At 47.5% G+C, this 14,622-nt stretch overlaps 1 protein-coding gene across 1 annotated transcript; it reads left to right on the top strand.

Moving 5' to 3' along the window:
• The first annotated feature begins 8,309 nt into the window (after window positions 1–8,309).
• LOC106580647 (ubiquilin-4) lies at window positions 8,310–14,557 on the top strand. Its single transcript, XM_014161937.2, has 11 exons — window positions 8,310–8,676; window positions 9,705–9,856; window positions 10,048–10,199; window positions 10,333–10,595; window positions 10,913–11,071; window positions 11,175–11,400; window positions 11,565–11,704; window positions 11,818–11,901; window positions 12,051–12,166; window positions 12,267–12,447; window positions 12,666–14,557. The coding sequence occupies exons 1-11, from the start codon at window positions 8,530–8,532 to the stop codon at window positions 12,816–12,818; spliced, it is 1,773 nt and encodes a 590-aa protein (XP_014017412.1). The 5' UTR covers window positions 8,310–8,529; the 3' UTR covers window positions 12,819–14,557.
• Window positions 14,558–14,622: the final 65 nt, after the last annotated feature.

Genomic DNA, 14,622 nt, shown 5'->3' with positions numbered 1-14,622 from the left:
TTGGTGTTCTCTGGCAAATGCCAAACATCCTGCACGGTGTTGGGCTGTAAGCACAGCCCCCACCTGTGGACGTCGGGCCCTCATACCACCCTCATGGAGTCTGTTTCTAACCGTTTGAGCAGACACATGCATATTTGTGGCCTGCTGGAGGTCATTTTGCAGGGCTCTGGCAGTGCTTCTCCTGCTCCTCCTTGCATAAAGGCGGAGGTAGCGGTCCTGCTGCTGGGTTGTTGCACTCCTACGGCCTCCTCCACGTCTCCTGATGTACTGGCCTGTCTCCTGGTAGCGCCTCCATGCTCTGGACACTACGCTGACAGACACAGCAAACCTTCTTGCCACAGCTCGCATTGATGTGCCATCCTGGATGAGCTGCACTACCTGAGCCACTTGTGTGGGTTGTAGCCTCCGTCTCATGCTACCACTAGAGTGAAAGCACCGCCAGCATTCTAAGTGGACAGTTTGATTTCACAGAAGTGTGATTGACTTGGAGTTACATTGTGTTGTTTAAGTGTTCCCTTTATTTTTTTGAGCAGTATATATATATATATACACACACACACACAGGTATGCGTAAATGGCTGTACGGGAGTCAGGCGCAGGAAAGCAGTAGCAAACGGGGCCTTTTATTTAGGCGAACCAAAAACACACGGCACACCGAACACGAAATACAATACGGGTTGCCATAGACTGGTTGCGCTGGGTTAACGTGCGCATATATCAAACAATAAACAATCCCACACAAAGACATGGGGGGAACAGAGGGTTAAATACACAACAAGTGATTGAGGGGATTGAAACCAGGTGTGAGGAAAACAACACAAAACAAATGTCAAATGAAAAGTGGATCAATGATGGCTAGAAGACCGGCGACGCCGACCGCTGCCCGAACAAGGAGAGGACCCAACTTCAGTGGAAGTCGTGACAGTACTCCCCCTTGACGCGCGGCTCCAGCAGCTCGCCGACGCCGGCCTCGGGGACGACCCTGAGGGCGAGGCGCAGGGCGATCCGGACGGAGACGGTGGAACTCCCGCAGCATTGAAGGGTCCAACACGTCCTCCACCGGAACCCAGCACCTCTCCTCCGGACCGTACCACTCCCACTCCACGAGGTACTGAAGGCCCCTTTCCCCGATGCCTCGAATCCAGTATAGAGCGAACGGAGTACGCTGGGGGCCCCTCGATGTCCAAAGGGGGCGGGCCAACCACCACCGGCCTGAGGAGAGACACATGGAACGAGGGGTTAATACGGTAATCGGGAGGGAAGCTGTAACCTATAACAAACCTTGTTCACTCTCCTCAGGACTTTAAATGGCCCCACAAACCGCGGACCCAGCTTCCGGGAGGGCAGGCGGATGGGCAGGTTTCGGGTCGAGAGCCAGACCCGGTCCCCCGGTGCGAACACCGGGCCTCACTGTGGTGACGGTCTGTGCTGGTTTTCTGACGCAGCACGGCCCACTGGAGGTAAACATGGGCGGCGTCCCATGTCTCCTCCGCGCACCTGAACCAGTCGTCCACCGCAGGAGCCTCGGTCTGACTCTGATGACAAGGCGGCAGAATTGGCTGGTATCCCAGTACACACTGGAAGGGGGAGAGGTTAGTGGAGGAGTGGCGGAGCGAGTTCTGAGCCATCTCGGCCCAGGGCACGAACGCTGCCCCATCCCCCGGCCAATCCTGGCAATACGACCGCAGAAACCTGCTCACATCCTGGTTCACTCTCTCCACCTACCCATTACTCTCGGGATGAAACCCCGAGGTAAGGCTGATCGAGACCCCCAGACGTTCCATGAACGCCTTACAAACCCTCAAAGTGAACTGGGGACCCCGATCAGACACTATATCCTCAGGCACCCCATAGTGCCGGAAGACGTGCGTAAACAAGGCCTCCGCAGTCTTTAGGGCCGTAGGGAGACCGGGCAGAGGGAGGAGACGGCAGGACTTAGAGAACCGATCCACAATGACCAGGATCGTGGTGTTTCCCTGTGAGGGGGGAGATCGGTAAGAAAATCCACCGACAGGTGTGACCAAGGCCGCTGTGGAACGGGTAAGGGGTGTAGCTTCCCTCTGGGCAGGTGCCTAGGAGCCTTACACTGTGAGCACACCGAGCAGGAGGAAACATAAACCCTCACGTCCTTGGCCAAAGTAGGCTACCAGTACTTCCCAGCCAAACAGCGCACCGTTCGACCGATCCCAGGATGACGAGAGGAGGGTGACGTGTGGGCCCAATAGATCAACCGGTCACGGACAACAGACGGAACATACAGACGCCCAGCGGGACACTGGAGGGGAGCGGGCTCTGCACGTAACGCCTGCTCAATGTCCACGTCCAGCTCCCACACTAACGGCGCCACCAGGCAGGAGGCCGGGAGAATAGGAATGGGATCCATGGGCCGCTCCTCTGTGTCATACAGTCGGGACAGTGCGTCTGCCTTAACGTTCTGGGAACCTGGTCTGTAGGAAAGGGAAAAAATTAAACGGGTGAAAAACATGGCCCACCTTGCCTGGCGAGGGTTCAGTCTCCTCGCTGCCAAGAGGTACTCCAGATTGCGGTGGTCAGTCCAGATGAGAAAAGGGTGTTTAGCCCCCTCAAGCCAATGTCTCCACACCTTCAGAGCCTTGACGACAGCCAACAGCTCCCAGTCGCCCACGTCATAGTTTCGCTCCGCCGGGCTGAGCTTCTTTGAGAAGAAGGCACAGGGGCGGAGCTTCGGTGGCGTACCCGAGCGCTGAGCGAGCACGGCTCCTATCCCAGCCTCGGATGTGTTCACCTCCACTATGAACGCCAAAGAGGGATCCGGATGGGCCAGCACGGGAGCCGAGGTAAATGGAGCCCTCAGGTGACCCAAAAGCCCTGTCCACTTCAGCCGACCACTGCAAACGTACCGGGCCCCCCTTCAGCACCGAGGTAATGGGAGCCGCTACCTGGCCAAAACCCCGGATAAACCTCCGGTAGTAATTGGCAAACGCTAAAAACCGCTGCACCTCCTTTACCGTGGTGGGAATCGGCCAATTACGCACGGCTGAAATGCGGTCACTTTCCATCTCCACCCCTGAGGTGGAAATGCGGTACCCTAGGAAGGAGACGGACTGCTGGAAGAACAGTCATTTCTCAGCCTTGACGTATAGGTCATGCTCCAACAGTCGACCAAGCACCCTGCGCACCAGGGACACATGCTCGGCGCGTGTAGCGGAGTATATCAGAATGTCATCAATATACACCACTACACCCTGCCCGTACAGGTCCCTGAAAATGTCGTCTACAAAGGCTTGGAAGACTGATGGAGCATTCATCAACCCGTATGGCATGACGAGGTACTCATAATGCCCTGAGATGGTACTGAACGCCAAATTCCACTCGTCTCCCTCCCAGATACGCAACAGGTTGTAAGCGCTCCTGAGATCTAATTTGGTGAAGAAGCGTGCCCCGTGCATTTACTCAATCGCTGTGGCGTTGAGCGGTAGCGGGTAACTGTACCTCACCGAGATCTGGTTTAGACCTCGATAGTCAATACACGGGCGCAGACCTCCCTCCTTCTTCACAAAAAAGAAACTCGAGGAGGCGGGTGAAGTGGAGGACCGAATGTACCCCTGACGCAGGGATTCGGAGACATATGTTTCCATAGCCACCGTCTCCGCCTGTGACAAGGGATACACGTGACTCCTGGGAAGTGCAGCGTCTACCAGGAGATTTATCGCACAATCCCCCCGTCAATGGTAATTGAGTCGCCTTCTTTTTGGAGAAGGCGAGAGCCAAATCGGCATATTCGGGGGGAATGTGCACGGTGGAGACCTGGTCTGGACTTTCCACCGTAGTAGCACCAACGGAAACCCCTAAACACCTCCCTGAGCACTCTCGCGACCACCCCGTGAGAGCCCTCTGTTGCCATGAAATGGTGGGGTCATAACAAGCTAACCAGGGAAGGCCTAGTACCACGGGAAACGCAGGAGAGTCAATGAGGAAGAGACTGATTCTCTCCTCGTGACCCCCCTGCGTCACCATGCCCAGGGGGATGGTAGCTTCCCTAATTAACCCGGACCCTAATGGTCGACTATCCAGAGCGTGAACTGGAAAAGGCCTAACCACTGGAACAATAGTGATCCCTAACCTATGGGCGAATGCTCTGTCGATAAAATTCCCAGCCGCGCCTGAATCGACGAGCGCCTTATGCTGGGAATGCGGGGAAAACTCAGGAAAATAAACATGCAAAAACAGGTGTACAACAGAGGGCTCTGGATGAGAGTGGTGCATGCTCACCTGGGGCGACGCCAGAGTACTCTGCCTGCTGCCTCGACCCCAAGAGGAACCAACACTGCACCGACCAGCAGTGTGACCTCTGTGGCCACAGATGGTACACGTGAAAGCCCCTCCTCCGGCCTCCCTGAGCGCAGCCTCTCCCAGCTCCATAGGCACCGGAGCGGTGGTGTTGGGAGAGGGAATTGACAGAGCCTTCTCTGGACGTCCGCGGGTGACCAGCAGGTTATCCAACCTAATGGACATGTCCACCAGCTGGTCAAAGGTGAGGGTGGTATCCCTGCAGGCCAACTCCCGACGGACATCCTCGTGCAGGCTGCAACGGTAGTGGTCGATAAGGGCCCTGTCGTTCCATCCCACTCCGGCCGGCCAGGGTCCGAAATTCCAGGGCGAACTCCTGGCCGCTCCTCGTCCCCTGCCTCAGGTGGAAAATACGTTCACCCGGGTGGTCGAAGACTGCCCGGAAGCGGCGGGTGAACTCTGAAGTCTTCCAACACCGCATCTCCTTCTCCCCACACGGCGTTGGCCCACTCCAGAGCTCTCCCCGAGAGGCATGAGATGAGGGCGGATACCCTCTCCCTTCCCGAGGGAGCCGGGTAAACGGTGCTCAGGTATAGGTCCAGCTGTAGCAGGAAACCCTGGCACCGTGCCGCCGTCCCATCATACTCCCCGGGAAGGGCGAGACGCATCCCACTGGGACCGGGTACAGGAGGGACGAGTAGTGGGAACCCCTGTTGTGCTGGTGGATGTGCTGGAGGAACTCCCTGTCTCTCCCAGTGGTCCATTGTCTGGACGACGCGGTCCATGGCGGCGCCGAGATGGTGAATCAACGCTGTGTGCTCCTGGACACGCTCCTCGACTCCGCTACCATAGGTACCTGCTCCTGCTGACTCCATGTGGCGGTGTGGGATTCTGTCAGGTATGCGTAAATGGCTGTACGGAAGTCAGGCGCAGGAGAGCAGATATTGGGTAGCAAACGGAGCCTTTTATTTAGGTGAACCAAAAACACACGGCACAATGAACACGAAATACAATACGGGTTGACATAACCCAGCGCAACCAGTCTAACGTGCGCATACATCAAACAATAAACAATCCCACACAAAGACATGGGGGAAACAGAGGGTTAAATACACAACAAGTGATTGAGGGTATTGAAACCAGGTGTGAGGAAAACAAGACAAAACAAATGGAAAATGAAAAGTGGATCGATGATGGCTAGAAGACCGGTGACGCCGACCGTCGCCCGAACAAGGAGAGGACCCGAATTCGGCGGAAGTCGTGACATATATATATATATATATATATAAAAAACTGACTCACAGCATTTTGATCACTTTTCAAAAACTCCCCACCCCCCCGATTAGGTTTAAAGTAAAGGAATAAATGTTAGGTTCAGTTTAGAGTGGACAATGTAAACCCCTATAATATCTGTTCTGGAATTAATGGGGAATTATTTTAAACATCTGTAGCCATACTTACACAAAAAGCAGTAACATGTAGAGGTGGCAAACAGACCTTTCTCAGTGGTCCTCATGGTCATGTTAAAGGAGGAAAACATGCAACAACCTGCCAAAAAATATGAATAATATAATGCAAATCCAAAAATCATACTCCTGATTTTCTATATAGCCTAACTTTTCTAGATGGCTTTCCTATATCAAGACTGAAATAAAATGTTTCACCTAGCTAAAGACTGGGATAATCACATACAGCTCCGGCCTAAGGAGTTTCACACAAGTGCTGGTGGTCTGACCTCTGCAGATTGGCAACTAAATTATTGCATACTGATAAAGGATAGGCGTGGTCTTATAGTGTTTGCCTAGTGTTTTTCCTTCATCTTTGAGAAAGGTTAAGCACACTTTTTTTTAAAATCTGCGGTCACAAATGTGAGATGAGCCTCGTTAAGAATGTCATTAGCTTGGTTTCCAGCCAATTGGCAACAGATTTTCATTTGAACATTCTTAAATCCACATAAAGAAAAAGAGGCACATTTTCCCAACAGTCGGTAGGTTTCCAGACAATTGGATACAGACTGTCATGCGAATATTCTAAAATCCGCATAAAGAAAAATTATTTTCCCACCAAACAGACTTGATGCGGATAAAAGTCCATGTAGTGTACACAAAATGTACTTTTTCGCTTAAAGCTGCAATATCTAACTTTTTACTGTCATTCTCATTGAAAGTAAGTCTAAGATGTTTTACATACTAGTCATTTAGCGTACGCTCTTATCAGAGCGATTTACAGTAGTGAGTGCATTCTTTTCATACTAAGAAGCGGTAGAACTGTTTTATGTTGGCTATGGCTCCCGGTTTTAAGGTTAGTTTTTGCGTATTTGACTTTCGGTTTTGTAGGCTACACCAGTTTCAAACAGCTGAAAATTCTATATTTTTGGTTATGGAAAATGTATTTCACAGCAGTTTAGATCACGTGTCAAACTCATTCCACCGAGGGCGACAATCGAGTTTCGCTCTACCCACGTACTTGATTGACTAATTAAGGTTAGTAGTTAGTATTAAACTCCCCTCACCTGGTTGTTTAGATCTTTATTGAAAGAAAAAAACAAATGCCTCCAGACACTCTGCCCTTCATGGAATGAGTTTGACATCCCTGGTTTAGATGGTAGGCCTACAATGATTATCTACACCAGGGGATCCCAAACTTTTTAACTCAAGACCAACTACGCGCGCGCCACATCCAAATGTACTTTTATATGACAATTATTATATCAAATCAATATTTGCGCATAAAGGCGTTTTCCATGCACCACCATTTCTCGCGTAATTAATTTTACCGACAAAAAAAGATCCCACCATGTCCAATGAACAAATTATCTGTTGGCATTTATAAAATTGAAGCCTACCGAAACTTCCTGTTTCCGTCACAGCTTTCATTAATACTTTTTTATAAGATATTACTTTAGGAAAAATGCATTAGGGTCGTGCAGTGGTTTGACTGAGTTATTAGGCATAATAGGCTGTTATTCACCTTCAAACCCCAATTTTCATGTCATTAAAGAATTAATTAATGCATGTGGGATTTTATGCTCATTACCGCACAAAAAATTACAATACTTTAAAGGGACAATCTGCAGTTGAAACAATAACAAAGTATACACCCCAACTCTGTTATGGTATGGTAAAAAGTTGAGGGATGTAACCACTCTCACATTCATAAACATAATGGTGCAAGGACTGACCTTCCATGATATTAAAATTTTATTTTTAACCAAGTTTTTAGGATGCAGAGTTTGTTTACATTTACTTTGTTTACAAATTGGAGTAAAACAATCTTATATTTTGGGTTTGATAGGGTGTGACAGTTGAACTAAGGCATAAATTATATTCTTCAAGAATCAATTTAGGGTTCCAAAAACGTATGTAGCAACTGCAGATTGCCCCTTTAAATATACTATTTAATATATAAAGTATTTGCCCACTTTTTCTCAGCATTACAATTTTAGATTTGACAGTGATTTAGATCTGGGTTTATATACATGATTGAGTAGCACACATACATTTTGGCCAAATGCAATGACACCTCCACACCACTAGACTTCAACGTTGCAAAAACCTAAGGTAATACTGCTTTCATCTCAGTTTGAGAATTTTGTTAGCTAGTTTTGTGATGTAGCAAAGATTGTTTATTATATTGACAAGATAGTAAAGTGACCGCTATAACAATAGAAATACATGTCCTCAAAGATGGAAGGCGGGCGATGCAAGAGCACGTGACACCATTCTAGCCAATGTGAGGGCCGATATAAGTGTCAACAACAGGCCATAGAGATAGATAGAGGACTCATCTTTGTGTATTTTCTATTATAGAGTCTGTAACAGCATTGGCAGCGCATTTGAGGCCAACTCCATTTTAAAGTAGTAATTTATCTTCTTCTTCATCGGTTGAAAAATCCCAACTCATAGGAATCCCCACCTCGGTGACCGCTTTAACGGTAGAAGCCCTCAATGGCAATGACCATGCTTGAACGTGTTATATGATGAGTCCTCTATCTATCTCTATGACAACAGGCACAACTCCGATATAAAGTAGTTTTTTTCAAAGTTGGCGAAATGCCACGTATGGTACACCATTACGAAACGTCCATTTGATCAAATAATCCTCACATAGCAAATAAAATATACACATTTTTGTTGACCAAATTCGACACTTAATGACCATACAAACAAATCTTATTTTCGTGGACAGATTTTGGGCTGAGTAAAACCTCTCGCTTCGCCTCTTCCTCTCTGGATGTAGTGAATTCGAAGAGGAGTAAATATGGCGGAGAACAGCGGCACAGATCCCACTGTGGATTCCAACGTTGTTGAAAATCCTGCCTCAGACGGGACCATGATCGTGGTCACGGTAAAAACTCCGAAAGATAAAGAGGAGATAGCGATCTCGGAGGATTCTTCTGTCGCACAGGTATTCGCATTTATTTACACAGTCAGTTATGCAAGTCATGCTGTGGCTAACAAGCATAAATCGAAGTTAGCTAGCCAACTATTACCTAGCTGGTTTACGATGTTAATTGGGAAGAATTCTCATTTTCCTGACTAGTAATATTTATTTTCAACTTGTCGATTTCCTTGAAAATCGCTTCCTAATAGTAGTTTGACTCGTGTTTTGCACAATCGGCGCTGTGTAAAAGACATGTATAGCAAGCATGAGCTAGCTAACTACGCAACTAGCTAACGTTAGCTTGTGAGTAAGCTAGCCAGCTACGTCTCTGTCAGGCTCATCTAGTTAGCTAACTTTAGCTGCGATCATGCTAGGTGATAACCGACTAGCCAAAGGAGTACCCGGCCATTGCAAAAGCCAATCGGGAAACGGGTCGGTATAATTTGTGTAACGTTCCAACAGGAATCTGTTCCAAAAACTTCGTAAAGTACAAGGTTGCCAACAAACAACGCATACAAAGTAGTATGATCAATTCACCTAGCTGCCGAATAGGCATGCATCAACTCACCACGTAGCTTATTCTTAATGTTTGTCCATAGGCTACCAAAGTGAGGACAGACATTTTTCGGAATAAACGTGGTGAGTGAACATTTTTATGAAATAGCCCGCTCCCTACCCGGTATCTTATTCTGCCGCTATACAACTTTGTATGCGTTGTTTGTTGGCAACCTTGTTATTTACGAAGTTTTTGGAACAGATTCCTGTTGGAACGTCCCACAAATTATACCCTCCCTCGGGAAACTGATTGTTAAGTTCACGGCTAGCGACATGGTTAATGCTGTATTTGGTGATTTCCTAAACCATTAACATTTGACCTCATTGTTCTTTATAAAACTAAAAGGACAGCTAGCAGATTCACATAGTTAGCTAACGTTAGCTAGCTAAGCCAAGAAAACTTTTTTTTTACCAACACTGAATGATTTGAGTATGTACCTATCCTCTTTATTCCCATTTGTGTTCACCGGCCACTTCATTCTGTCTCGTGCATACAGTTTAAAGAGGAGATATCCAAAAGGTTTAATGCCAAGCAGGACCAGCTGGTGTTGATTTTTGCTGGCAAAATCTTAAAGGACGGGGACACACTGAACCAACACGGCATCAAGGACGGACTCACTGTTCACCTTGTCATCAAGACTGCTCCCAAGTAAGAAGATTTTCTTGCCCACTATTCTAGTGGTGTGTGTGTGTGTGTGTGTGTGTGTGTGTGTGTGTGTGTGTGTGTGTGTGTGTGTGTGTGTGTGTGTGTGTGTGTGTGTGTGTGTGTGTGTGTGTGTGTGTGTGTGAGAGAGAGATAAAGGAACATTTAGGTTGATAATGACCTCGCTTTTTCTCCAGGGCTACAGTTGGTGGCACATCCCAGTCCTCGGCATCCAGCTCTGGGACCCCCCAGGCCAACAGCAGCGTCAACCCAAGCGCAGCGCCCAATGACAGCACAACACCAGGCAATGGGCCTACCCCAGCCTCCACACAGCCACCCAACTTACTGAGTTAGTGACCCAGTCCCCACCAAACCATCTCACAGAAAGACGGCCATATCGCCATACAACTACTCAACATCCACACAACTAGTCACTAACCTATATCCTTCCAGTAATCCACCTCCCCCTTGTGTCTGCATAGGTGGGTTTGGTGACCTATCTAGCCTGTCAGGCATGGGCATGGGCTCAGCCAACTTCATGGAGATGCAGCAGCAGATGCAGAGACAGCTGATGTCCAACCCGGAGATGCTGTCTCAGATCATGGACAACCCTTTGGTGCAGAACATGATGTCCAACCCAGACCTGATGAGGCAGATGATTGTGACCAACCCTCAGATGCAGCAGCTGATGGAGCGCAACCCTGAGATCTCCCACATGCTCAACAACCCTGAACTTATGAGACAGGTTAGGTCTGGAGCTCAGATGGGTCCTTTGCTCGAGGTGTCATAGACTTGGTTTTGGGGAATCATAGTGTGTCTTGGCCTTATTTGAATCCCTCTAAAGAGCCTACGCTTGAAGAGCATATTACTCAAACCATTTTGCTTGTTTATGTAATTAGCTTGCAATGTAGTTTAAATGTAAAAAGGGGTCTATGTAACAGTGCAAATTTACATAGGCCCAAACCCTTAAACTAGACCGCACCACTCCCAAAACGGTGGGAGGAATGGATGTGAGGAGGCTCATACACAGATGCATAATGTTAACTCCCTTCCTCTCTTCAGACCATGGAGTTGGCAAGGAACCCAGCCATGATGCAAGAGATGATGCGTAACCAGGACCGGGCGCTTAGCAACCTGGAGAGCATCCCTGGGGGCTACAACGCCCTCCGGAGGATGTACACAGACATCCAGGAGCCTATGTTCAGTGCCGCTAGAGAGCAGGTAGCTATTATTCCTGCAAATACCATATGTAGACATACAATCGTCTTGAATCAAGTCCAGTTGTGTGACTTAGTCCATTTCTTTTTTTTTTTTTTATCCATAGTTTGGAAACAATCCCTTCTCTGCTTTGGGGGGAAACTTGGACTCTGGCGTGCAGCCTTCCAGAACAGAGAACAGGGAGCCCTTACCAAACCCCTGGGGACCCCCTGGAACGACCCCCTCAGAGATCAGGGGGACTGGCGCCTCCACGACAACAACCTCCTCTGCTGGCGGGACTGCACCCAGTGCCTCCAACCCCCTGGGCATCAACGCCTCTGGGCTGGGCAACGGTAACAACACTACATCAGAAAAGCACTTTCACTTTTTAGTCAATCTGCAAAACTATATTTCCCCTTACACCTGTATTAACATACCACCCTTGAGCATAACCCTTGTTTTTCTGCTTAGCTGAGCCGTGGTCTTTCTCTCACTCCACACCCTATAATCTGTCCAGGTGTGTTTGGTAGCCCTGGCATGCAGAGTCTGATGCAGCAGATCTCTGAGAACCCTCAGCTGATGCAGAACATGCTGTCTGCGCCCTACATGCGCAGTATGATGCAGTCGCTGGCGCAGAACCCTGACCTCGCCTCGCAGGTCTGCACAACTTCAGCCCTCTCTGCAGTAGGATTCATAAGTCCTGATGAATATTCTAGGCTATTTTGTGTGAAGAGTAGAATCATTGCTTAATCCTTTACTAATTTCCTCAGGCAATGCTGAACAACCCCCTCTTTGCCGGAAACCCCCAGTTACAGGAACAGTTAAGACATCAGATGCCAGTGTTTCTCCAACAGGTCAGATTTCTGTCTCCAGTTATACACTTTAGTTCCATATACTGACAACAACGACAAAAAAGACGACGGTGTTATGGAAGGCGCTGAGTTTCTGACTGTGACTAAATGGAACATCATTTGGGTTGACCAACTAAATGGTTATTTTACAGATGCAGAATCCTGAGTCACTGTCTGTGATGACTAACCCCCGGGCCATGCAGGCTCTCATGCAGATCCAGCAGGGCCTGCAGACCCTACAGACGGAAGCCCCCGGACTCATGCCCAGGTACTGTACCATCTATCCAGTAGATTCTTACTGGACAGACTCGTGCTTTTTACATTTGATTTTATTGATGATGCCACTTAAACTGTGGTTCTTCTCCTAGTTTGGCTCCTGGTGGGATCCCAGTGATTCCTCCAACCACAGGAGGCAGTGTGGCCCCAGAAAACCTTCCTCCCCCAACACAGGGCTCAAATCCCACCGCTGCCACTAACCCATCCCAACAACAGCAGCAGCTCATGCAGCAGATGTTACAGATGTTTGCTGGAGGAGGAGGCAGCTCATCGGTATGTCATTGAGCTGCAAAAATCATTTCTAACTTTCTACTTGGTAACTATACTTTGCTATTGTCTAGTGGGTTAGCATTAGCTTTGTTTCTATTTGCCACATTGATCTAAAACCAATTAATTCTGGCACTGACACAGTCACTCAAATAGGACCCCAGCAACATTTTCCATGTAGGCTCATATAAAAAAAATGACTTTGGTTATGCTCCCCTTTGCAGACCGTAACCCCGGAGGTGCGGTTTCAGCAGCAGCTGGACCAGCTCAGCGCCATGGGCTTCATCAACCGCGAGGCCAACCTGCAGGCCCTCATCGCCACGGGGGGAGACATCAACGCTGCCATTGAGAGACTGCTGGGCTCCCAGCCCTCCTAACTCCCTTAGCCCCCTGAGATTACTGGGAGAGAGGGGTTAGGTAGGGGGGGTGAGGGCTGGAGTGGGAGTTTACAAATGAACACAGTCCTTCATCACAGTCTGACAAGCCCCTCAGACTCAATTGAATTCCAATTACTTTTCATCTCTTTGGCTGATCTGTGAATAATAGGAAAGATATGGGGGCAGGAAGTGGGTGTTCAGATTCAAGTTTCTATTGGAGAGACCTCATATCAACCCTGTGGAATGATGACACCGCTGCAAAATGACGCCACCACTAACATGACTACTTCCTCTGTTGACTATGGGAGATTATTTCTGAAATGACTGTGCCCATTTGCTGGACATGCATGAGGTTGCCGACTTAGCCCATCTTAATGGATTGTGTTTAGCCGGTAACGAGTTGAAATTTGGAGGAATATGAGTGTTGAAATCATAGGTCAGAGGAATCCCTCATTCTTTCATTGTTATGAGAACCTGCTTGTTTTTACTTAATTTCACTCTATCATGCTTGATTGACTAGTATTTATTACAGGAGCTGTAGAAGTTACCTTCTCTTTTCTTTACCACTCACCTTCAATTTACCTTCTGCTTTAAGAATTTCCTGACATCCTTCAAAACAGATAAAGGCTGTTGGATTCTCTGTTTGAGGACTATAGTGCCCCTGGTTCAGCAGTTTGCTTACACTTTCAGCTTTTTTGGAAGGGATGATTTTCAGATTGGAAGGTCAAGCAAGGTAGCTGGTGAGCTCTGCACTCAATGCTACATTGAGTCAATGAATGCTATTGAGTGTAAATTATTCAACAGTTTAGTCTCTGATTATGGGTTGTGATAAGACCTCAATGTTTTAATCTGAGCAATGATAAAAATGCAGACATCTTTTACGTTAACCATTTTGTGTATTTTCATACAAGCAGCGGTTTAGTGCCTGATAAAAATGTATATTGGGTTCAGCAATATATTCAAAAATAATTTGTGAAATCTATAATGACAAAGTGTACTAATAGCATAGAGAATTGTTTTTCTTAAACCCATACATATTAGTTGCAGTACCTACAGTTAAAGAACAGCTGTTCAGCTCTGCCTTTTTCTTGGAGTCACTCTGTTATCTATTCTAATAATACCTTTCAAGAAACATGATCAAGTGTGTGGTGGTGATTCCTTTAGTTCAGAAGCATGGTCTACACCAGTAGTCTTCACTCCTGATCCTGGAGGGATGCACCCTATGTCCTATGCTAAATTCAGATTCTCAAGCCTCAAAATGCACACTTGTTCACCCCACCTCAGATTTAAAAGCACTGGACTGGACTGCAGTGAGAAATGTGGTGGAAACTCCATTTAGCTCAAGTTTACGGCAATCCACACCCTTTTGGCAAAGTAAAATTGGAATTGAGTGCAAGCCCAGCACAAACACATGTGATTCAGCTATTCATTATCTTGATGAGTAGTTAATGTTGTAGACTTAGCCTGTTCACACTGACTGCAACCCCCTAGGACCAGGTGTGATTAACACTAGTCTACATTGTGTATGTTATGAAATTATATGAACTTGATATGGATGATTTGTTCAACTTGTATGGGAATTGTTGTGTGTAGTCAGAGGTGGGAAAGTTATAGTGGTGACCATGCATATTGGGTAGCTCATTAAAGGACCAAGCTTGAAAATATAAATTGTGAACTGTAATAAACATTGAAATATCTTAATGGCAATTAAGCATTAAGCTGTTTTAACATTCACCAGAGAGGAGCTTGGATTTGTTTATTTTCCTCCATGATGACAAAATGTATAAAAGCATGGATTTCTTAG

This window comes from Salmo salar, chromosome ssa02 (assembly GCF_905237065.1).
Source record: "Salmo salar chromosome ssa02, Ssal_v3.1, whole genome shotgun sequence".
Classification (NCBI taxonomy): domain Eukaryota; kingdom Metazoa; phylum Chordata; class Actinopteri; order Salmoniformes; family Salmonidae; genus Salmo; species Salmo salar.
Note: the sequence above shows the minus strand (reverse complement) of the source record. Positions and strands in the feature narration are given on the sequence as shown.

Coding starts and splice junctions, on each gene's coding strand:
- LOC106580647 (XM_014161937.2), top strand. CDS start 8,530: ATGGCGGAGAACAGCGGCACAGATCCCACTGTGGATTCCAACGTTGTT. Junction 9,857..10,047: donor GTCATCAAGACTGCTCCCAA/GTAAGAAGATTT, acceptor CTTTTTCTCCAG/GGCTACAGTTGGTGGCACAT. Junction 10,200..10,332: donor ACAGCCACCCAACTTACTGA/GTTAGTGACCCA, acceptor GTGTCTGCATAG/GTGGGTTTGGTGACCTATCT.